Source organism: Echiichthys vipera, assembly GCF_963691815.1.
Source record: "Echiichthys vipera genome assembly, chromosome: 18".
Lineage (NCBI taxonomy): Eukaryota > Metazoa > Chordata > Actinopteri > Perciformes > Trachinidae > Echiichthys > Echiichthys vipera.
This window is the reverse complement of record NC_139843.1, coordinates 11,502,234-11,523,279: the sequence shown is the minus strand read 5'-3', so window position 1 is coordinate 11,523,279 and position 21,046 is coordinate 11,502,234. Positions and strand designations below refer to the sequence as shown.

General features: G+C 41.1%; 1 protein-coding gene across 1 annotated transcript; it reads right to left on the bottom strand.

The window, feature by feature from the left end:
- Positions 1 to 5,576: 5,576 nt before the first annotated feature.
- On the bottom strand, positions 5,577 to 20,241 carry cpn1 (carboxypeptidase N, polypeptide 1). Its single transcript, XM_083933127.1, has 9 exons — positions 19,835 to 20,241; positions 16,726 to 16,922; positions 15,486 to 15,641; positions 10,614 to 10,790; positions 10,375 to 10,486; positions 8,245 to 8,384; positions 7,456 to 7,555; positions 6,250 to 6,368; positions 5,577 to 6,020 (listed from the first exon to the last, which is right to left on the bottom strand). The coding sequence occupies exons 1-9, from the start codon at positions 20,067 to 20,069 to the stop codon at positions 5,910 to 5,912; spliced, it is 1,347 nt and encodes a 448-aa protein (XP_083789253.1). The 5' UTR covers positions 20,070 to 20,241; the 3' UTR covers positions 5,577 to 5,909.
- Between the last annotated feature and the right edge of the window lie 805 nt (positions 20,242 to 21,046).

Here is a 21,046-nt window from a genome sequence, read left to right as displayed (position 1 = left end):
CATGCAAGAACACATATGAGGAAGCTGTCATTTACTGCAGACGCAGCAAAAAACAGATGCAGTGTTTCACACCACAACACACAATGGCCATAGCTAAGAAAAGTGTTACCCAACGTATAATCACTCATGCAACAACTATGATTTTCATCTCGCTTAAAAAAAGGTTTTCATTGTTGTAATGATTCCAAATGAAAGATTGCAGTTTGAGAGGCCACAAGACAGATTGCAGGTTACACCCTCCTGCTGAGTGTCAGACAACTTCAACCTTTCTACTTTTTTACATGATTTGACCTGTTTCTACAACTTACAACTTCTCGATCATTGAGATCAATGCTCTCTTTTTCAGGAACACCCCGATCACATGCACACCTGGAAGCAGCCCACAATCACAGTCTGATCCGCTGGCCACTGAGCAGCTCCACTGGAGCGGATGGGGTTAAGGGCCTTGCTCAAGGGCACCTCATCGGTGGTAATAAGGGAGGGACCGGAGGGACAAGCTCTACTTATTCACTTCCCCATCGCATCTCTAACCTTTAGGTCCCCACTTCCCCTACTGTTGCTGAGACTTCTGAAGAAACTTATATTTATATATATATATATATATATATATATATATATATATATATATACAGTACATCATGTATAAAATCTATAACTTAGATGGCGTTGCTTTCTAAAACTGCCGTGAACATGTGCTGACCTTCACAAGAATAAGCTAATGAATTGAGGAAATGTTTGTGTTTATTTTGGTTCATTCTCTGCCACAAAAAATAGCAAATTAGCAATTATATCATTTGTAATAGTGTGTTCCAAATTTTGCGAAGCAGGCACGTATATCTTTTTTTGTCCTTTTTTCTGCATCAGATGACTGAAGTCATAGGGAGGAGGGCTATTTTGAAAAAGAAATTGCGAAATCCGTTTTTTCTATACATGCTTTATAGAAATATATCTGCTGACGATGTGAGTTCTCGAAGATTGCTGCAGTAAAATGTAGGATATTACAATTAAATGTGTGTGTTTTTTTTCAACATCTTTCGATTGAAATTACAGCTGCTGTAGGTCCAGCTGAACATCAGGGGATCAAACACAATTTCAACTTCAAACAGGTCAGGTACATGCTTTTAAAAAAGGTCTTATATCTACTGAGTAAGTTGGTCCTAGAAGTTTACTGACAGAAAGTTTATTCATATTTCATTATAGCATCACTACCCAATCAAAACCCTCCAAAATGTCATCTTGTCCCAAACAACTAAAGATAACTTTGTTTTAATCTTTATCTTCGAGATGATTCATTTTTTAGAGTGCTTGTTCTGTAATTTCCGATAAGTGTAGGAGATGTCTGGCACTGTAGGACCACTGGTGGGCTTCATTGACGCCACATATGGCCAAGGAATACAAGTGTAGGCCCTCGCACACACATACACACATGCGCACTAATGCTACGGCTGAGAACCCTCCAGATCAGTTAAATGCTGGCTTTGTCTTCTCTCACAGCGGGCCACTTTCATTCAGGGCCAGTTTGTGGGTCTGCTGTTGTCTTTCAGTATTTGCTGCCAGTCAATCGTCGCTGTAATTCTCTGTAGACAGAGAATACATTGGCTGTCGTACAATCGTCCTATTGTGTCTTCTCTGAGAAACATCAGCTGTGACAAAGTGTTATAGTAGGCAGAAAATGAGAGTTATTGTACTCATTTATTGTAGTTACTGGACTGATATTTGAGCTGTCAGTATGTGAATGACTTGTGACAGTGGGTTTGATGTTCCATGACTAATGTCAGACGGCATATACTTCATTAGTTTTTATATTTACAATATTGATGATGGCTCCTCTGACCATTACTCGGCTTATTGTTCATTCACTATATTCTGCTGCTGAATTTATAATATGCTACTCGAGATTGAACACACACACTAAACAGACAGCAGTAGCTCACTCCATAGGTGACTCGGCCGGAAACCCTGTGTGGACCATGAATGGAGCGTGGACTGGTGGCTGGAGAGGTGCCAGTTCATCTCCTGGGCACTGCCGAGGTGCTGTTGGGCAAGGCACCGAACCCCAAACTGCTCGGGGCGCTGAGCTATTGGCAGCCCCCCTAGGTCTGACAGAAGATAAGAAATGTATTTTGGTCCTAAATCATTCAGTGCTTTGTAAACCATATATGCAGTATATCGGTAGAAAGTGCTGTTACAGTGCCATTACAGTCATTCCCCGGCTGCAGTGACGCTGCAGAGACAGCAAGACTGAAGTTATATGAAAAGACCTGGAAAAGCTGACGAATCCGAGCAGACTTGGCTTTTTCAGGAGGGTGGTTTTAAAGAGATAGGAGTAAAATGGAGCGTCTCAGATGGAGGGGGAAAACAGGTATATTCAGACTGCCTGGATGAGAGTTGTACATATTAAAGCATGTAAACATCTCATCTCATCTCATCTTCATCCGCTTATCCGGGGTCGGGTCGCGGGGGCAGCAGCTTTAGCAGGGGACCCCAAACTTCCCTTTCCCGGGCCACATTAACCAGCTCTAACTGGGGGATCCCGAGGCGTTCCCAGGCCAGTGTGGAGATATGATCTCTCCACCTAGTCCTGGGTCTTCCCCGAGGCCTCCTCCCGTTTAGTAAACAACTCAAATACAAGTATGTACCTGAATATTAGCCATGAGAATATGTGACCTTTTAAGAATTTTAGATGTATCATGTTATTAATGGACTATTAGTAACAGTGGCACATCAGTTGTATTTGGCCTGAATATCTTATGTAAATTGTTTTGGCTCAAAGTTTGTCTAATCTTCATCTTCAAAGTGTGGGTTTCACATTTTATAATTAGTATGATTCCATGTTTGTCTTCAGGAAACCTCCATCTCACTGTCATAAATTCAGAGTGGCCAGTGAAGTGCGTTTTTCCTCTTTCCTGTTCGTCAGAGAGAAGCTATTGTTGTATTCTGAAGTGTTTGTGATTGGCACAGGAAAAACAAGTTGAGAGAGTTCTGGTTTAAGAGTCATCAACAGGGTCCAGTTTCCAAGGGGTCTCTTGCTTTTAGTTTGAAGGATCATTCTCTGGGTATGGAACCATACTATGACTATGAAAATACAGGGTGCTAGAACGTCCTGTCAACTTACGACATTTAAAATGAGTTGAAAAAGCTCCTCTTTCCAAATAAGGAAAGCCTCGGATTTGACATGTGTCAAAAATAAATCCAAACCAAGAGTTCTTCAACTCATCAGATACTAATGAGAAAATAAGTCAGTTTATGTGATTGTGCATTGTTTAAACATACGTCATCGTGTCCTTTGCTGCCACCTCCAGGGAGCTAAGGGTCAGTCTTGTACTGTATGTTTCATGAGCCTTCCCAGCTCATAACAAAAGGGAGCAGTGATCAGCATACACAACGCTGTTTCTTGTTGCTCAAGGAGTGTTCTTGGAAGAAGTTGTAGGCATGCACCACCAGGAAACAGTGGGTTCTTGATTGTTTTAAAGCCAGCACATAAAGAAAAGTTAGTTAGAAGATGCACAATGGATAAAAACTCATTGGACAAACAACACACATAATGTACAATCAAAATACTGTAATTGTCTTCTTTTGCAATAATGTTCAAGCTCTTTTATTTGACAGTTTAAATGTATTTCATATTATAATCCAACTCCCATGATAGTGACACATAAGACGACAGTAATTGAACCTTTAATTAACCAAGCGAGTCATTAAGAGCAAAGTATTACTTAGCCTGGCAAAAGTTAAAGCCTCGTGGGGTAGCGCCTAAAAAGAAATGTCAAAAATTTAAAGAAAAGACATCAGCACAAATCTAAATGTTTCCAACATCCGCACTCTTTACACACATATACAGCAAACATTACATAAATGACATGCAGTCTAACACATCAGCATTGGGCAGACAACAGCAAGGCAATAAGACGGAACAAGAGTAACATACATGAACAGGGAAAGTAAAACAGCAGCAGCAAGAGAACAAAAAATGTATGGGACAGTAAGCAGCAGACAGATGAGGTTATGGTATCTTGGTTATGGTATTGCCTTAAGAGATGGTTGAGAAAATAGCTTCATGTTTCAGTGAGAATGTCCATAATAGAGTTCTTAAAAGCTGACTTGGAGATAAAATTGTCCAGTTTTATGTTTTTTGGATTGTTCCTATTATAACTGTAAGCCTGTGAATGTTCTCATTTGTCCAGTTCATCAATATCCCCAAAGCAATTTCACTTTGTTATTTGTCTAGGAAGACGTTTCACCTCTCATCAAAGAGGCTTCCTCAGTTCATGTACGCATCTGACCAGGCTGGGACTGGTCCAACTAACTGGTGTGGAGATCCAAGTGTTTAACCTCTCACAAGGCCGATGATGTCACTGACACCCTTTGTGCTCCAAGTGCCCACGACCGTCGTTAGAGTGGCAGTCGTTGGTGGGAAGTTGGTTTCGACTTCGTTAGTGCTCTATTGAGTCTGAACGACAGTCGTTGGAGTCTTCAACCAAATACCTGGATCTCCGCACCAGTTAGTTGGACCAGTCCCAGCCTGATCAGGTGCGTACATGAACTGATGAAGCCTCTTGGATGAGAGGTGAAACGTCTTCCTAGACAAATAACCAAGTCCAGTTGCTTTTGACTGAAATTGCCTTGGGGATATTATAACTGTATTATAGTGGTGTCCAAAAAGTACACTGGATCACTGTAAGAGTAAGATATATAAAGACTCAGCATGTTAAACCATAGACTGCAGCACAGTGTACAAGGGCTGCAACTAGTTATTTTTTATTATCGATGAATCTGACAGTGATTTTCTGGAATAATGTCCGATAAACCAAAAATGGTACTCACAATATCCTTGAACCCAAGGGTAACATCATCAAATGTCGTGTTTTGTCCAACTGACCATCCAAAACCAAAGAATATTTAGTTTATGTAATTGTGTAAAGCAGCAAGAATCAGAAAATCCTCACTTTGAAGAAGCTAGAACAAGAGATTTATCGGCTTCTTTTGCCTGAATTAAGGACTTAATCGATTTTGGTTAAATGTTGCAGCTCCAGTACAAAGACTGGTCAGCTACAGGGTCAGTTATATGCTGCCTCTTCATTGTACAGCAGTGACATCTACTGGTCTACGTTTGTAAGACACAGCCTGAAAGGTCAGCCGTACCAGAAGAGATCAGAAACATCCCACTGAATGATACCATGAGAAAGATGTTAATGTTTGGTATGTTTGTTCTCATTTGAGTTTTAAGATCAGTATTCCATACCACAATAAGACCGTAAAAGTCACAAATAAGACTTTATCAGAGCACTTTTTGTTGTTGGTTTACATGGTGATATTTCTTCAAGTATATTCTCTGCACTTCATGTTTGTTTGTTAATTTTGTATGTCTCCTGTTATGTTATTCTTGCATTTTTCAGACATTCTTTAGTCTTTATGTCTGTTTTAGTGTGCATGGAATAAAGCTATGTCTCTAATCTATTATCTATTGTTCTTATAGTGAGAGTGGAAAATGCTGTTTTTCATTAAAGCTTTAAAGAAGAATAAACTGGCTAAATAAAGCAGAATACACACTATAAAGAGATAGTAACTGACGCCAGCAAAAACATTTTATTTTCACTTTCAATTTTCATCAAATTATCGTAATCAAAATCCAAAAAGTCCTTTACAAATACAGGATAGCTGTGTTCATACAAATTAACACTGTTACATAAATACACCAGGTTTGCAACATAATAGAGACAAAAACCACCAACAAAAACACAAAGGTTTGAAATACATAATCAACTACAAAGGTAAAATGACATACATATATAATGGTCAATTATCATTTCCATATTTGTAAAGTGTACTGTATGTGTATATGTGTGCGTCTGTTTTAGGTGGGATTTTCAGTACGTGTGTATATATGTTTGTGTGTTATTGTCCATGTCTCATCTAGGGCCGAGCTTTAAGGGAGCCTTGGGAGATGAGTGGTTCTTCTTGCCATTGTGCGGCTTCCCTTTCAGGTTTTGTTTTGGTGCCGTTTTCAAGTAAAAATTAAGCTGTGAGGGAAGAGATGGAGAAAAAGTTGTGAGTGATGGAGGCAGAGTACATTTTCAGCCTACAGGAACATACAGACACACAAAAGTGAATCACAGGCCCGAGTCTGGGTCTCTAAATGTTTATTTAGGGTACCCACTACTTGCTTTTTTCCTTTTACAAAATATCGTAATTATTGTTATTAAAACTGTGTTTACATATCCTGTATTGTCTGTGCACATAGAAACACACCTGTATGGCCTCAGCTGGTCCCACTGTGACAGTGCTGGTGGAGGGGCCATAACCTGGGGCCGATGCTGTCACAGTGTAGGTGCCTGGTAACAGAAGTCTGAAATAGTCGCCTTCCAATCCTGGAGAAGAACATGGGAAAATACATCAAACTTGTTTATTTGAAATCTCTACTTACACAGTGGTAGCAAAAAGTTTCTAGATCTCTTTTAAGTAATAGTAACAACAGTACTCTATAAAAATGGTCTGTTATTGCTCTGGTATGACCAGTAGCTTATGGTGGTGAGTGTGAGTGAAGGTTAGATCATTTTAGGGGGGTATTGTTGTTACTGACTGATTACTGATTCAGTTTACTAACTTGATGATGCATATGTGCTACTGTTATTATTCTGTCACTTGTGGCCACACTGGTGCTGTTCAGAAAAAGCTACATAGGGGCGCTTTAAAGGTCCCATATTATGCTCATTTTCAGGTTTATACTTGTATTTTGGGTTTCTACTAGAATATGTTTACATGCTCTAATGTTCCAAAAACACAGTATTTTTCTCATTCTGTCTGTGTGAATAAACCTGCATTCACCCTCTGTCTGAAACGCTCTGTTTTAGCGGCTGTCTCTTTAAGCCCCCTCCCAAAAAAGCCCAGTCTGCTCTGATCCATTCTATTGGATAATTATTAGTGATGCATTTAAACATTTAAATAACATCCCAGTGCCGTATTCAGCCAAGGTGAAACTGATTTTAGCACATTTGTTACAGTTGTTTAAATCATATATTTGTTAGGGGTTTCTTTTACTAAAGAATACTTCAGATGTAATGTTAGTAACTATAGCTGTCAGATAAAAATACAATAAAAAGTGCAATATATCCCTCTTAAATGCAGTGGGGTATAGAGTAACATACCATTTTTATACTCAACAAGTATCATGGAGTTGACCTTAACTACAGTATTCAGGTCAATATAAATACAGTGCATATACAGTTTGCATTATTTTCAGTGAATTTCCACCATTGACCACTAGAGGGCGGCTTGTTCCATTCCAGTGTGAGGACTGATGGTACTATTCTGATGCATGATTAGCAGATCATTTACCCATTTACCTCACACACTCACATATTCTCCGACACCTCTGTTAACAAAGAATAAACCCCCAGAAAATAACAACCACATCTGTACAACAATTAACTGACAATCCCTCCTGCCCCTTCTCACCGCTAGTCACATCGTGGTTGACGCCAGCCACTGAGATCTCGGCATTGCCTATAGGGTTGTTGTTTTCATCATACACCATGCCTTTAATCCCATGATGCACCTGAAAGACACAAGTTATTTTGATATTTCATTTGACCAATTTCTCACAGGGCTTTCTTGTATGGGTCAAACTATTTGTATTTGAGCTTATACCTCCCAAAAAATGTGAAATATGTGTAAATATAGACAAGTTAGGTATGTGTGACCATGGATAGCTTCGGTTTAAAAGCTGCATTGGAAAACAGCATTGACTGCAAGTCAATTCAGGTTATAAACTACATTTCCAATGCAGATTTTCCAAAACTTTAGACCTTATAAACCTTCCTCCACCCTTTAGTCTGCATCAGTAAAACAAGACCAAACAGTATCCACAGGCCCTTTCAGTTTGGTCTATTTAATCAGTGGTGCAGAAAAAGGTATGCATATCCTCCCTTGGGGCTTAAGAAACACTATTAGTGGCAATGCATCATTATATACTATCTCTGCACCCTGACACTGATGGATAAAGGATATTTCTGTCTTCATACCAGGCCTCTTTTCATACTTGACAGAGAGGAGTCAGTTTACTTGTATTTCACTAAATTTCATGCAGCTCATTTTAAGTCACTTTATCCAAAGAATCCCAGCCAATTTCTACGAGATGCCAGTGTGTTCTGGACTCGTGACTCTTGGCAGTTGGGTTTTTGTGTGTAACTGTATGCTTGTGTATTTGATGAGAGGGAATTTGCCAAACAGCGAGAGGGTTCTGACCTGTTCCAGGTATGAAACCAGTGCTTCTCGGTTGCCCAGCCATTCTCTGGGCAGTGCTGCTGCTGGAGGAAACTTATCACAGCTCAGCTCCAGGGTGATCTCAAAACAGTTGGTGTACAGGTAGTTGAAGTCCTGCATGCCTGAAACGCACAGAAAGGGACTCTTTACTTTAGATTTTCAAGGGAAGATCTTTAGATTGTTTTTTCTCTTTCAGTGGTTCCCATCATGGTTCATGGAGCGGTTTACACAGGGCTAATGTTTTGATGAGGAGTTGATGTGATTTATCATTTCAGTCCATCTTACTTATTCTTTTTCATTGAGACACTGGAACTTTTACTCCTTTCTTCATATGTTCAAGCCGATCTTTTCCAAGGAGATGTTTTAGACAGACAAATATTACACCCTACAACAGAATGGCTTTTTGAAAAGCTGAATTTTCTCTCACCTTTCCAACACAGCATTCATTTAAAAAAACAAACAAAAAAACTTAATGCATATGAGGGCAGGTTTTCGAGGGAAAGTTCAAATCTATCCTCATAGACCATGACATAACACTTGGAGCAAACGGGGACGGCAAAATAAACATAACTTGTTCCTGCTAAATGCGACTGTGGGCGTTTTCATCCAGTTCAAAAGCTTGCATGACTCAACCGAAAAGCTCAACAGATTCAGATTCCAAAGAATAATCCCGACCAGTCCATACCAGGACTTACATCAAAGACATGGGTATCGTTATTGTTGCAGTTACAGATTAACTGTACTGAAATTGAATACATGCCCAGACAGTTTGATGATGAACTTCCAAGCATTCTATGACAAATCATTTCTCATAAACCAAACTGGGGGGGATGACAACTATAATGTGCCTGCCAGTGCCTGAGCTCATATAACTCTTAATGGCCTGTAGGTGGCCATTGCCAGTAAATAACATTTTACTAAAACAAACCATAATAAGTGATCCACTTAGCACTCTGGCTTCTTTTTAGAAAAATATAAAAAATACACCTAAAATATTTACAGTGTTTATTTTTTAGGATCAATTGGAGGACCGTAAATCTGCAGCCTGTTCTTATTACCAGAGTGTGAAATACCGCCATGCCGTTACGGCGCACCAGGCTTTCAACTGTAAACCCGTCCGTGCCGATATTAGATGCTCAGAGCAAGTGCTCCAGGATTAAGAACGCTAAGTTCAATGCATGGAGGCAGGTCGGAGTGGTGGATGGGTCAAAGAAACAACAAACTTTAACCCGATCCATGTCCTGTTCATGTATTTTTACGTTACAAATGCATGTATTTTTACCCCACCCACGATATTTTCCTTACCCTAACCAAGTGCTTTTGTTGCCTAAACTTACCCGCGTAGTTTAATGTGAGTTCACAACGTAAATTACGTCTTCCCTGCACCATGCTTTTGACACACAGGGCTACTTAATGTGGTGAACGGGAGAGTCATACTGTAAGTTTGACGGAGAACGTTAAAAGGGCTCTGTGTTTCCAAAAAAATCACTTCCCTCGCTTCCCCCGTTAATAATTTTAGTACATTCCCTAAGGTTGTCGTGGGCATGTGTTATTTACAAACCTGAGCAGCTATACTAGGGGGTCAGTGTAGGTGCAGCTGTTGTTGTACAGAAGGTGAAGAGGTTAAAGGCAAGAAGAGGGCAAAGAGGCCTCGGAAAGAGTCAGAGAGTTCATGACGACACCGGGAAAGCTTGCCCTGCGAGCCACTCGAAGCATGTCATTCATGCCAAAATCTGGGCCAGCGCTGGCCATCATTCATGCAGGTGACCTTGTCTTTCTTTGGAACAGGAATGTTAAAGGGGATAGTTTGGATTTTTTAAAGTGTAGCACTAGGCTATGAGTCTGCCCTGCTTGTAAAAAAAAAAACTACCCCTTTAATGGACGCTCTCCAACACATTTTGCAAAAGGAACAATGTGTTTTTGTATGTGGAGGTAGTGAGTCAGTAATGTGCTTCATGATGCTGGTAGAAAAATTCAGCTTGCTCTTTCCAACGGGTAGTCTTGACCTGCCTTAACGTGTTGAGGCTGTGCACTGTTGAATGATGTAACAAAATCAGGAAGGGTAGTAACATGCTTTTCATGATTCTCTCAGGAGCCAGAGGTTTTGCTTACCTTTGGACAGAGAGTACCAGCTGGCCCCGTTAGTGATCCCCTCATCGAAGAAGTCCCCACAGTTCCAACCCTTGTGCATCCAGCTGTGAGCGTACGAGTAGGTCCTCGCCAACTGTCATCACACACAAATACACATATGCCCAATCATTCACGTTTTCACACACATGCGCACACACCACAGACAGCGATGAGATCAGCTGAGCGTGACATCTGGAAATCATTTTTAATCTGCAGCGTACCTTTCTGAAGATTTTGTCATCTGGAGTGGCCGCGTATGTTGTCCTCCCTCGAATGCGAGGGTCTCTTGATTTGTCGAAGGGGTAATTGGCTACAACGGCTCCTCCGTGGAGGTTAGCTGACAGGACGAAATTGTAGTTTTGCATCCATTTTATGACCGCCAACGTCTCTGGTTCAACCTGTGGAGCATATCGATATCACTTTTTAGGGCTCATGTACTTACAGGACAATCTATGGACCTTTTTATACACACATAAAGACATAGTGAATGGAACTACTCATTTCATTGTACATCAGTATTTACATAATGTCCTTGTTTCTGTAAAATATAGTCCAAATGAAGGCCACAAATTCTTCACCAATCCTTAAATCAAACTGTCCAATGCCCTCTTAGTCCCTCTCAGACCTACTGTATATAGTCTTAATATTATTACACATTACCTTCACTTCATCCCAGACTTTTCATAAACAACATGAGTGGATCGAAGACATCTGGTTTTCTTTTCACCCAGAACCACTGGCTTCTACAAATATTTTCTCTGTGCTGTTTCCCTCATTTTCATTTCCAAGCAACCAGGTTAATATTTAAGAAACCGTAGCTAATCCTTCAAGGTACAGTATCCGCTGTCTTTCTCAAGCCCATAAAGTGATTCTTCAGCTCTACTTGCAGTGCGCTTTCTCCCTCATCCTCGAGTGATTCAGGGGATCTAATTTGATCTAGACTGAAATTAAATCAGGCATGGTTTGCATTTGTAAAAAGGTCTGTTTTTGGGTTCGGAAATCAAGGAGGGAGACACGTTTACAAGATGATGCAAGATTAAATCTGCAATGAACAGTAACTCATAAATCTATAATATACAGTTAAAACTAAAATCTAATCTGTGGCATCTCCCGTGTAATGCAACAGAAATCTTGAACCATAAATTCCACTTGCGGCTGCCGTTTATTTTCTCTGTCAGTGTTAACTATCTTCACACGCTCCCAGCCGTATATCATGCATGGATACAAGAAGTAATGCCTCTCCTTGAGTGAGGTATGTGGGACAATAAACACAGTCAGGTTGAGCCGAAGAATAATCAGACCGATCAGATCCAAGACTACTACTGCTGGCCTTGGTTTGGAGGACTGGCAGGTGTTTATTGTCTGTGGATCTTTATATACGCACTGCATGCTTGAATTCAGAGCTGTCAACATGGTGTAGAGTTACATTTGAAGGACACACACGCACACACGCACACACGCACACGCACACGCACACACACACACACACACACACACACACACACACACACACACACACACACACACAATGAAAACCATATGTTAGTGTGACCAAACTCAAATAATTGAACAGACAGAGGGCATATCGTGCTATATTCAATACAAATACACACAAATACACATTCTGGATAACTCAGTGGTTCATAGACAGACATGGTTAGATTTCACACTGTATGAGGGACGTCCTCTGCTGGCCAATCAGTTGTCAGTTTACATTTTTTACAGGAACAAAATAGTCCCATGTGTAGGTCACCTGGAAGCCCCTGAGTGATTGCAGTTGACATTTTATGCTCATTTTCAGGTTCATAAAGGTTCATCACTAAGGGTCTCCTGCATTTGCACTCTCGAATGACTGTAGTGGCACTGTAGCAGCACTTTCTACCTACAGTATATTTAGTATAGTATAATAACACAATCACAAAGGAGTCCTGACGTCTCATTTAAAGACACAGTTTCTGGGCTGTGTGCATTTCTCTGTGGATTGAACATTTTATTACTTTAACAGTATTTATATTGAACCTCGACCTGCTTGATAGTTAAAAAAAAAAAAAAAGATATGGAAATTGCACTTTTTACAAAATGGGACCTTTAAGAGTCTGCTAACCCCTTTGCCCTATCTAAATCTGGATTTTAAAAGTGAGTGAAACAGCAAAAGAGATTTTTTTTTCTTTTATTAAACTCAGTCCTCTGGATGAAACATCACCAGTTGGCTAATTAAAATGTAGCATGGCTGAGCCTGCAGGCGAGCACAGGGGTCGTTGTGGCTTCATGCAGCCTGTGAGGATGTAATCCCGACCAGCATGAATGAAGTATCTGTAACAGTGGCACAGTTACTCTTCTGTGTTTGCCTTTCAGGAGGCAGTCATGTGGGTAGACAGCCAGCTCGCGACTGGGAGGACCAGTGTTTTAGTTTTCTCAACACAAGCAGCCCGGGAACGAGTAAATAGGAAAAAAGTAGTAAATGTCTGTCCTTTGCTTGGGAACAAAAGCACTTTATTGATATGTGACTTATAAAAACGATAATGATGAAACTGAATGCTTTTAATCCCTATTTTTTTGCTCAAATACAAAATGTTTATTATTTATGGTCATTTTACAAACTGTGTTGCTTCATTCATTTTGAGTGATGATGTAATACTCATAATGTAATCTTGATAACATTGTCTCATGTCTCGATCACCTGCGGAAATGCCACACTCATGCTTAATCTGGTCAATAGTGTTATAAGGAGATGGAAACATACTATTTCCAGAGTTATCTCTATAGTGGTTTACAAACAGGAGGGACCAAAGGGAAGGCCAAATTACAGGTAAAAAGCTCATGGAGAATAATCTGGAAAACAACAGTCCATTAAGTGGCTGTTGAAGATAAGATGACTGCAGATAAGATACCCCAAAGGATCTGACCTTAATGATTAAAATGTATTACAAAAGGTTTGACAGCACACTCTCATCATTCCCTTCTTTCTATTCTTTCTGCCATTTACACTGCAGGGCTCTGAAATGATATTAAATACAGTCTGGTGTGTGCAAAATACGGTGTGCGGTTCCCAGTCAGGGGTTCGTCTAGCCAGGCCCAGTCCCTCCCACTTCCTGCTTGGAGCATTTTAAGCTACTGATTGAAGCGGCAACCAGCCCTGTCCTCAAATCTGGGAGGAGCACTCAAGCTCACCTGTGCTTATCTATGGTGTGTCAGGCTTCCCCTCCAGGCAGCTGTAATTTGTCTGTATCAGTGAACCAACGTGCCTCTCGTTGTGCTTTGCATTGTTGTACAGTAAGTTCACCACTAGAACGACTTTGTGTGTAAAAAAAAAATGAGGTACTTGTAAAAACTACCTGGGGACTGAGCCAGGCACAGCTTCACAATCTGATTCTGTCTTTTCACTCACATAGTTATTTTCTGTTTAGTTACACCAAAGGTGCAGGCGAGCAGTTCTATCTGTGTTTTGGTTTTAAACCTGGGTTAATAAGTTGGTGAGCTGTCATTTCTTGAGGAACCCTCTTTTGGTTGTATTTGTGTCTTTGTTTTAAACAGTACCCACATTCCTTTAAGTTTGTCTTGATTAATTTATTCCCTTAAACTCTTTAAGATAAGTAACTTTACTTTCATCAAAAACGTCTGGTTTAATATAGCTTCTCTTTCCACTCATGGGCTGGGTTGTAAAAAAAGAGGCAATACAGTACATAAGCTTTTTTTTCTTTTTTAAATGAATGATGCAGTTTATCTTCAGTGTTATTCTTAGTGTCAGAAAAGTGTCTGCTTCTTATAATTTCTATAATTAATCGACGGGACATGTAGTTGCACGTATGGTAGGCCTACCAGACTGTTCAGAGTGCTTCGAGCGTTTCTGCCAAGTTACACATATTTCAAAGAGCACAACACTTGATAAGTGGGTGTCAGTATCTCCAAAGCAAAAAAAATGCACCAGGCCTTTATCACTACCCACTGGAAAAGCGTAAAGCGGTAAAAGTGTTTTATTTCATTCACAGACATACTTAGCAATGACCTGGTGATTTTGAGTGAAATCACAGGTTTGTGGAGAGTCACGCAGTATCTCGAGCTGGCAGGTAACAGTTACACTCTCAGACCACAGAGTAGGTCAGCTCAAATTCTCATGGTGGTGACGAAATGACAAAAATGTTTAGGCCTTCATATACAGTACATATATCTTGTCAAGTGTTATGATTTCAAGAGTGAAAGAGCTTTAGAGGACTTCTGTACGTCAGTTTTATTTTTTGGACTTCCACCGTAAAAGTTTTAAAGCTTATTCTCAGCTTAGAGTTCATCTACTTTGCTCCAAAAAAGGGCCACACAAATTTACAGCAAACAGATATGAAAGTATTCAAACACACCTTTTTTACAGGTCACATATTAGGCTCAATTTAAGGTTCATGTAGTCTGGGTTCCTACTAGAGCATCTTTACCTGTTTTAATGTTTGGAAAAGACATTATGTGTCTCATGCTGTCTGTCTGAATATACCTTTGTTCACCCTCTGTCGGAAACTCTCAGTTTTGAGTTGAGAGTTTCGATCTAATGGATATTTTCTGTGATGCTTTTGTTCCTAAGTTAGAACGAGTAAGGCCTGCCATTTTGCCCTCTTGTTTCATAGTGCAAAGACAAAGGAGAACGGCCTCCTTGTGACTCAGACGAAGAAAAGCACAGTTTATATGAGGAGATATAGGTTTTACAGTAAGATAAGCAAACACACCCATCCAGATGGTTAAGACTGTACATGCACGCATAAACATTCACATGAAACAGACAGCTTATGAAGCGATTCACTGGGTACGCTTATGGTTTGAATATATGGGCCGTTTCTTTTTACTTATTAAAAGCTCAAACGGCAGTGGAGTCTGATCCAGTACAAATCTCATAAATCCATTCATGTCAACAAAGTTAAAGCCAAGACAACTCAGCTATGTTACAGTGGCTCATTAGTCAACTCCATATTCAAATACATACGGACTCACACAAATATGAGAAACGCACTCATCCATCTTCCTCTCTCTCCCTCTTTCAGTCTCCCCCACACACGCACATGCATGTATTTACACATATATGCACACATATATGTTTATCCAGTAGCACTTACCTGTTGCTCCCAGTTGTCTGGCAGGGGCAGGTGGTGATTTCTTCCGTTGGTCTTCTCGTAGTAGTACATGAGCGCGTTCAAGTCTGGAAAGTTCCGGTTCAGATCGTATTCTCTGGCGTTCCCTCGACCCACCAGGTAGCCATTGAACTCTGGACCCTGTTGACCCACAGACAGACTATCAAGTTTCTCAAACTTTTGGATTAAACTGTTTTTCCCCAGCAAGAGTGGATTCTTTTCCCATAGTTTTTTTCTGTATATAACATTTAATTCACAATAATCCTTTGTTTTCATAAGAATCCAAATTTACTTAAATGTATTTATTTTCCAAATTTTCCCCCAAAAAACTTTATAGGATGTTGAAGGTCCCATATTATGCTCAGTTTCAGGTTCATTTTCATATTTTTGGTTTCTACAAGAACATGTTTACATGCTTTTTCTTGGCATGCTGCTTTATAATCCAAAAGGAAATGGAAATCTCACTTTCCACAATATGGGGATGCCATGGAACAATATCTTTGTTGCTAAATAAGTACACAAAATCAGCACCAGCACATCTTTGCCTTGTAGGATGCTGGGAAATAGCCTTCCCATTGTTGTCCAGATGCTGCTGCATCCAAACATCTGTTGATGCAACAAATTATAGTGCTTTGTTTGTGTGTTATCTGAGTGGCAAAGAGAGGGACCATCAACTGGCTTTCCCAGGACATATAATTACTCTCAAAGAGATTGTGCACGTGTGTGTGTGTGTGTGTGTGTGTGTGTGTGTGTGTGTGTGTGTGTGTGTGTGTGTGTGTGTGTGTGTGTGTGTGTGTGTGTGTGTGTGTGTGTGTGTGTGTGAGTGTGTGTGTTCGTGCTTAAGGGGGGAGCATGTGTGTAATTAAAGCTAGGGGCTCTCTCAGGGAGCTGATAGATGGGATTATTACAGACATTAGCAAACAGTGGAATATCTAATCAAATAAAAGCTGTTTTTGGCTCTTGGTTGCCTGTTTTCAATGGATCTAAACACATACCTTTTAGATGTATCTGAGTACTTGCAGGTGTTGAGTTTTGCTTCGGGACCTTGACATTTTAACATTTCTACTGGCAAGAACACAATCAAGCATAAATGCGGTAAAAAAAAAAAAGTGGCAAATGATTGCTGGAGAAAAACAGCCAAAGGCATCCCAGTGGGAACATTTCCCTGGTTTTCTTTTGGCACGTGGAAGCCTGGAGCTCACATGAATGTCTGGGTGTACATTACCTGTCTGGCAGCCACTTCGTAGCCATCAGGGTTCATGGAGGGCAGGATGTGGATGCGCGTGTCATGGATCAGCCTCATGATCCGCTGGTTTCCGGCCCGATATTCCTCGCACAGAAACTGGGATAACTTAATGAGCAGTTCACGGCCGAGCACTTCGTTGCCGTGCATGTTGCCCACGTACTTGAACTCCGGCTCCACTGGGGAGGAAGTGGAAAAGGTGGAGTGGGACATGAGGTCAAAAAGCCACACAGAGCTGCCAAGCGTGACATTCAAAATGACTGCCTGAGCACGATCACACATATGAACACACATATGAGCACACTCACTACATGAAAATACAGTAGACTCAATAGGCAGGCTGTCTTTTTCATGTTTTAAATTGAGCCTTTGGGAGTTTTATGAGTCTTTGTGGTAGTAACTAGAGTTTATATGTTACATGATTTCAATTTGAATTCATCACCACATAACCTGATTAAAGAGAGACTATGTAGCTTTTGGTCAATTGCAGCCACTCTAGTTATAAATGTCACTTATGGGATAATGGGGGTGTTCAATTTGGTCCTTTATTATTCTATGCATTTGTTTTCCTTGTCAAAAGTTGGGGGGTACGTTACCCACAATGCATCTCAACCACAAACTGTTTTGTCTGAGGTTCTTGTGTGTCATGCTAATAGCGGCTAATGTAGCCTCGAGCTGTTAGCCTCAAGCAGACATGAGAAGCGGGCTACATAGGTAGCTAATTTCTTTTTAACTCCACCCCCTGCGGATTTTTGTTATTTTTAAACGTCATAGTCTTCAACCAGAACTGACGCTGACTCAAGTGACTTCATTTGAGGCAGTCGATCAGACTTCTTTGAACCCATAAAAGGCTTTATACAAATTTTTTACATATGTACTATGGTGCGTCCCATTCTAATTGAGAAGTGGGAATTTACGAGTTCCCAGTAAGAAAACTATAACTGGAGCCACCTGAAGTCAGATTTCGGGTTGAGAGGAAACCTCACTAACTGTGTTTGTGCACAATGCTAACAATGGCTAACCCAGCTTGAGAAAACCACACTTGCCCAAATGGAGCATGGAATGTTTTTCTGACTTGTACTGAAACACCGTCCACTCTAGCGTGACGTCATTCCCAGCTACGAGCTACGATTTCCGGGGTAAAAGGAATGAAGCAGTTCTCATGAAGACCCATAGATAGACTTCAATGTGATTTTGATGTGGAATTGACCCTTAGCTAACATTAGCCACCATAAGGGGTAGGGCTGTAGCGAAAACATTTTTTTGGTGTATTAATAAATTGAGTAAGGGGGCTGAGTTTTTTTCCTAATGGATATCTGGATATCTATCAAAACATCACTAACCTGAATGTCTTTAAATGATCACAGTTTCTTGATAAGGTAGCTCTCAAGGTTCTGACAAAGGTGAGTTCTGGGGAGTGAGTCTGATTACAGCTGATTGAATTATTTGGATAAGATCATTTGGCATTCCTATGGGTATTTGCCACTGATTGGGTGAGCCACCTATCCAAACAGTCTCTCTCTCTGTATAGGGTTCCCTGCTCCCAGGGGACCCTTCATTAATCACTGCTGCAGCGCTGATAGATCCAAGGACCCCCAAAACACTGCAGCTATACAGAGCTACTGAACACTGTTACTTAATATTTTACTTAAAACTATATGATTTAACGCTGCATTAGTGTTTGCACTTAAGTTATTCATGAGAAGAAATAAGTGTAGGTTTTTTCGGGGGTGGGGTATGGTGGGGGTGAGCCGATACTTCCACTTTTATGAACACCCTTCACTAATTGCTTCAGGCACCCAAATGGCAGCTTGGGTGCAAATCACCTCCTTTTCTTTAACGTGGGGCCAACTGGCCTCAGGTTCAGAGAACAGTGTTGGCTCTAGCGTGCAGCTTTAAACACACACACATACACACACAGCAGCATGTGAAAGACATGAACTTCCTAAAGGGTGCAAGGGGGTTGACCCAGACAAGACCTCAGGTCAATCCCTTCCATGAAGTGCACAGTTCCTGTTTTTCACCCTCAGTCATCTTGCACCAGAACAGGCGCACATCCTTCTATTCTCCTGAAGGAAACCCCTACGTGTGCAAATGCAGAAAAAAAAATGCAAGCTCAGTCACAGCGAGAAAAGAATTCCCTGCAGTAGTCAAGCTTTTTCTTTACAAAGAACTGCCATGAAAAAAAATTGCTGGAATGGAAAAATGTCCAAAATCACTTACACGGGTGTAATCTTTTGGCCTGTTTTCAATACAAACATCGGAAATGGTGAGGTTATGGTTTTCAATATGCAACCAATATGCAAAATAAACACCTGGAGGGCTGATTCAATGCATAAGAGGGGAGAAACAAGTAAAAGCTTTTGCAAGAGTGGGTTTAGGGTTAAAACCTTGTTGACTGAAAGTGAACTTCTGCGTCTTCTGTGTCTGTGACACCCCACTAATTGTCAGTGGTTCGATGGCAGAAATTGAAATGAATCACAGATGTTCACTCGTTTTTTTTTCACTTTTGCCTTTTCTCTTTCACTTTGAGTTTACTTTTTTTTAATCAAAGAAGCCATCTTGGGATTACTCTAATTCTTCTCTCATCTTCACTATCCATTCACAAAGTGATTATGCTTCAGAAAGTTAAATGGGAATCTTGCATTTCATATCTTGGGGGGTGGACAGAGCCCCCACAGACTGCTCTGTCTCCTGCCAGCTATGTTCTCACTCTCCACAGCAAGAAGTGCAAAAGAAATGGGCAGCCAGTGGCGGGGTCTGTGCATTTGTATTTGTCCATAATATATCAGAACATTGTATCATCTTTGTTCATCGGCTTCAAATGTTGTTTAGTGGCATTTTACAAAAGTGTGAGCTCACTGTCTTATAGAAACCCTTACTTGAGCAAACTGATTTTCACGCATTATGATTAAGACTGAATACTGCATTAACCTGGCATCTGCTGTAGGTCTGTGTATTATGAATAATTCCCTATTGTGCTTTTACATGCAGGTTGGGATCATGAAAACCTTCATCAGAACATGTTTGATCTTACTGTCACATGTTCATCATCAGTGGGCTGTCAAACAGTGAATCAGGAGTTACTTACATGCTTCATGGATGCCCGGGTTATCACTAAACTCCATCACATAGAGGTGGCGCCCCTCTACGCTGCGCCCGATGCTGTAAATCCGAGTGATGTAGGGGCATTCGCTCTGCACTGCAAACAGGGCTCGCACCAAGTCCTCGTAGCGGTGATGCTGGAAGTCTGATCCGTGCACCAGGAGCCCCAGCAGCCCCAGCAGGAGAGCAGTGACCCAGGGAAGAGTCCACCCCTGCTGCATGGTCCCTCAACCCAAGTTTTGCAACACAGGAGTAGAGGAGAGGAGGCTGGAGAAGAGACTTCCTGCAACTATGCAAAACACTTTCAGATGTATTTTTATCTCCTTACACACCAAACATACTGCTTACTCCCTGCTTGCTCTTTTCCTTTCTTGTCCTCTTCTTTCTCCTGCTCTCCCTCTCCCTTTGCCTCCTCCCACATACAGTCCTCACACTGAAGAGCAAGTAAGGACAGCCCCCAGCTCCTTCTTTGTCTCACTCTCCTCCTCCAACAGCTGCTTCTCTCCCTCTCTCTTTCCCTTTGGGTCCTTGTCAAGTACATGCTACTTGCTTTATTGGCGCTTAGAATACGTCTGCTTCGAGTAGTTCGCCCCACAGCCCCCTCGGCTCTGTGCACACACAATCTGAATTTCATTCGGTCTCTGAGACACTCATTTTCTCTCCCTTTCTTTGTCTCTTACTCTTGTTCTATACTCCCTTCCTGGGAAAGAGGGGTTGTTTCCACGGCACTGCTCTCCCCAACCCCTGCAGCCCTCAATCATCCATTCATTAACTCTTAAGTCAACACACAACCCCTCTGTGTGTGTGTGTGTGTGTGTGTGTGTGTGTGTGTGTGTGTGTGTGTGTGTGTGTGTGTGTGTGTGTGTGTGTGTGTGTGTGTGTGCCTGCACTCCTCAGATGAATCAGTGTAGGAGCTCTTTCGCAACCTTTGGACTGGTTTTGTTGCTGTTTCCTTGAAGCAGCATTCTCTCACACACACACACACATAGGAAAACGTGTGTTTATGAATTTCACACACAGATGTTGTTAAGGCCCAGAGAGGAAAGACCGAATGCTGCAATTAAACATTTATAAAGACACTGGTTGATGCCAAGACACATGCACCCCTCCTACACACACACACACACACACACATTTACTGCAGAGTGCGCAAAGGGTGCTGTCAATCAAACTTGCTGGTGAAAAGAGGAGCTTTTTC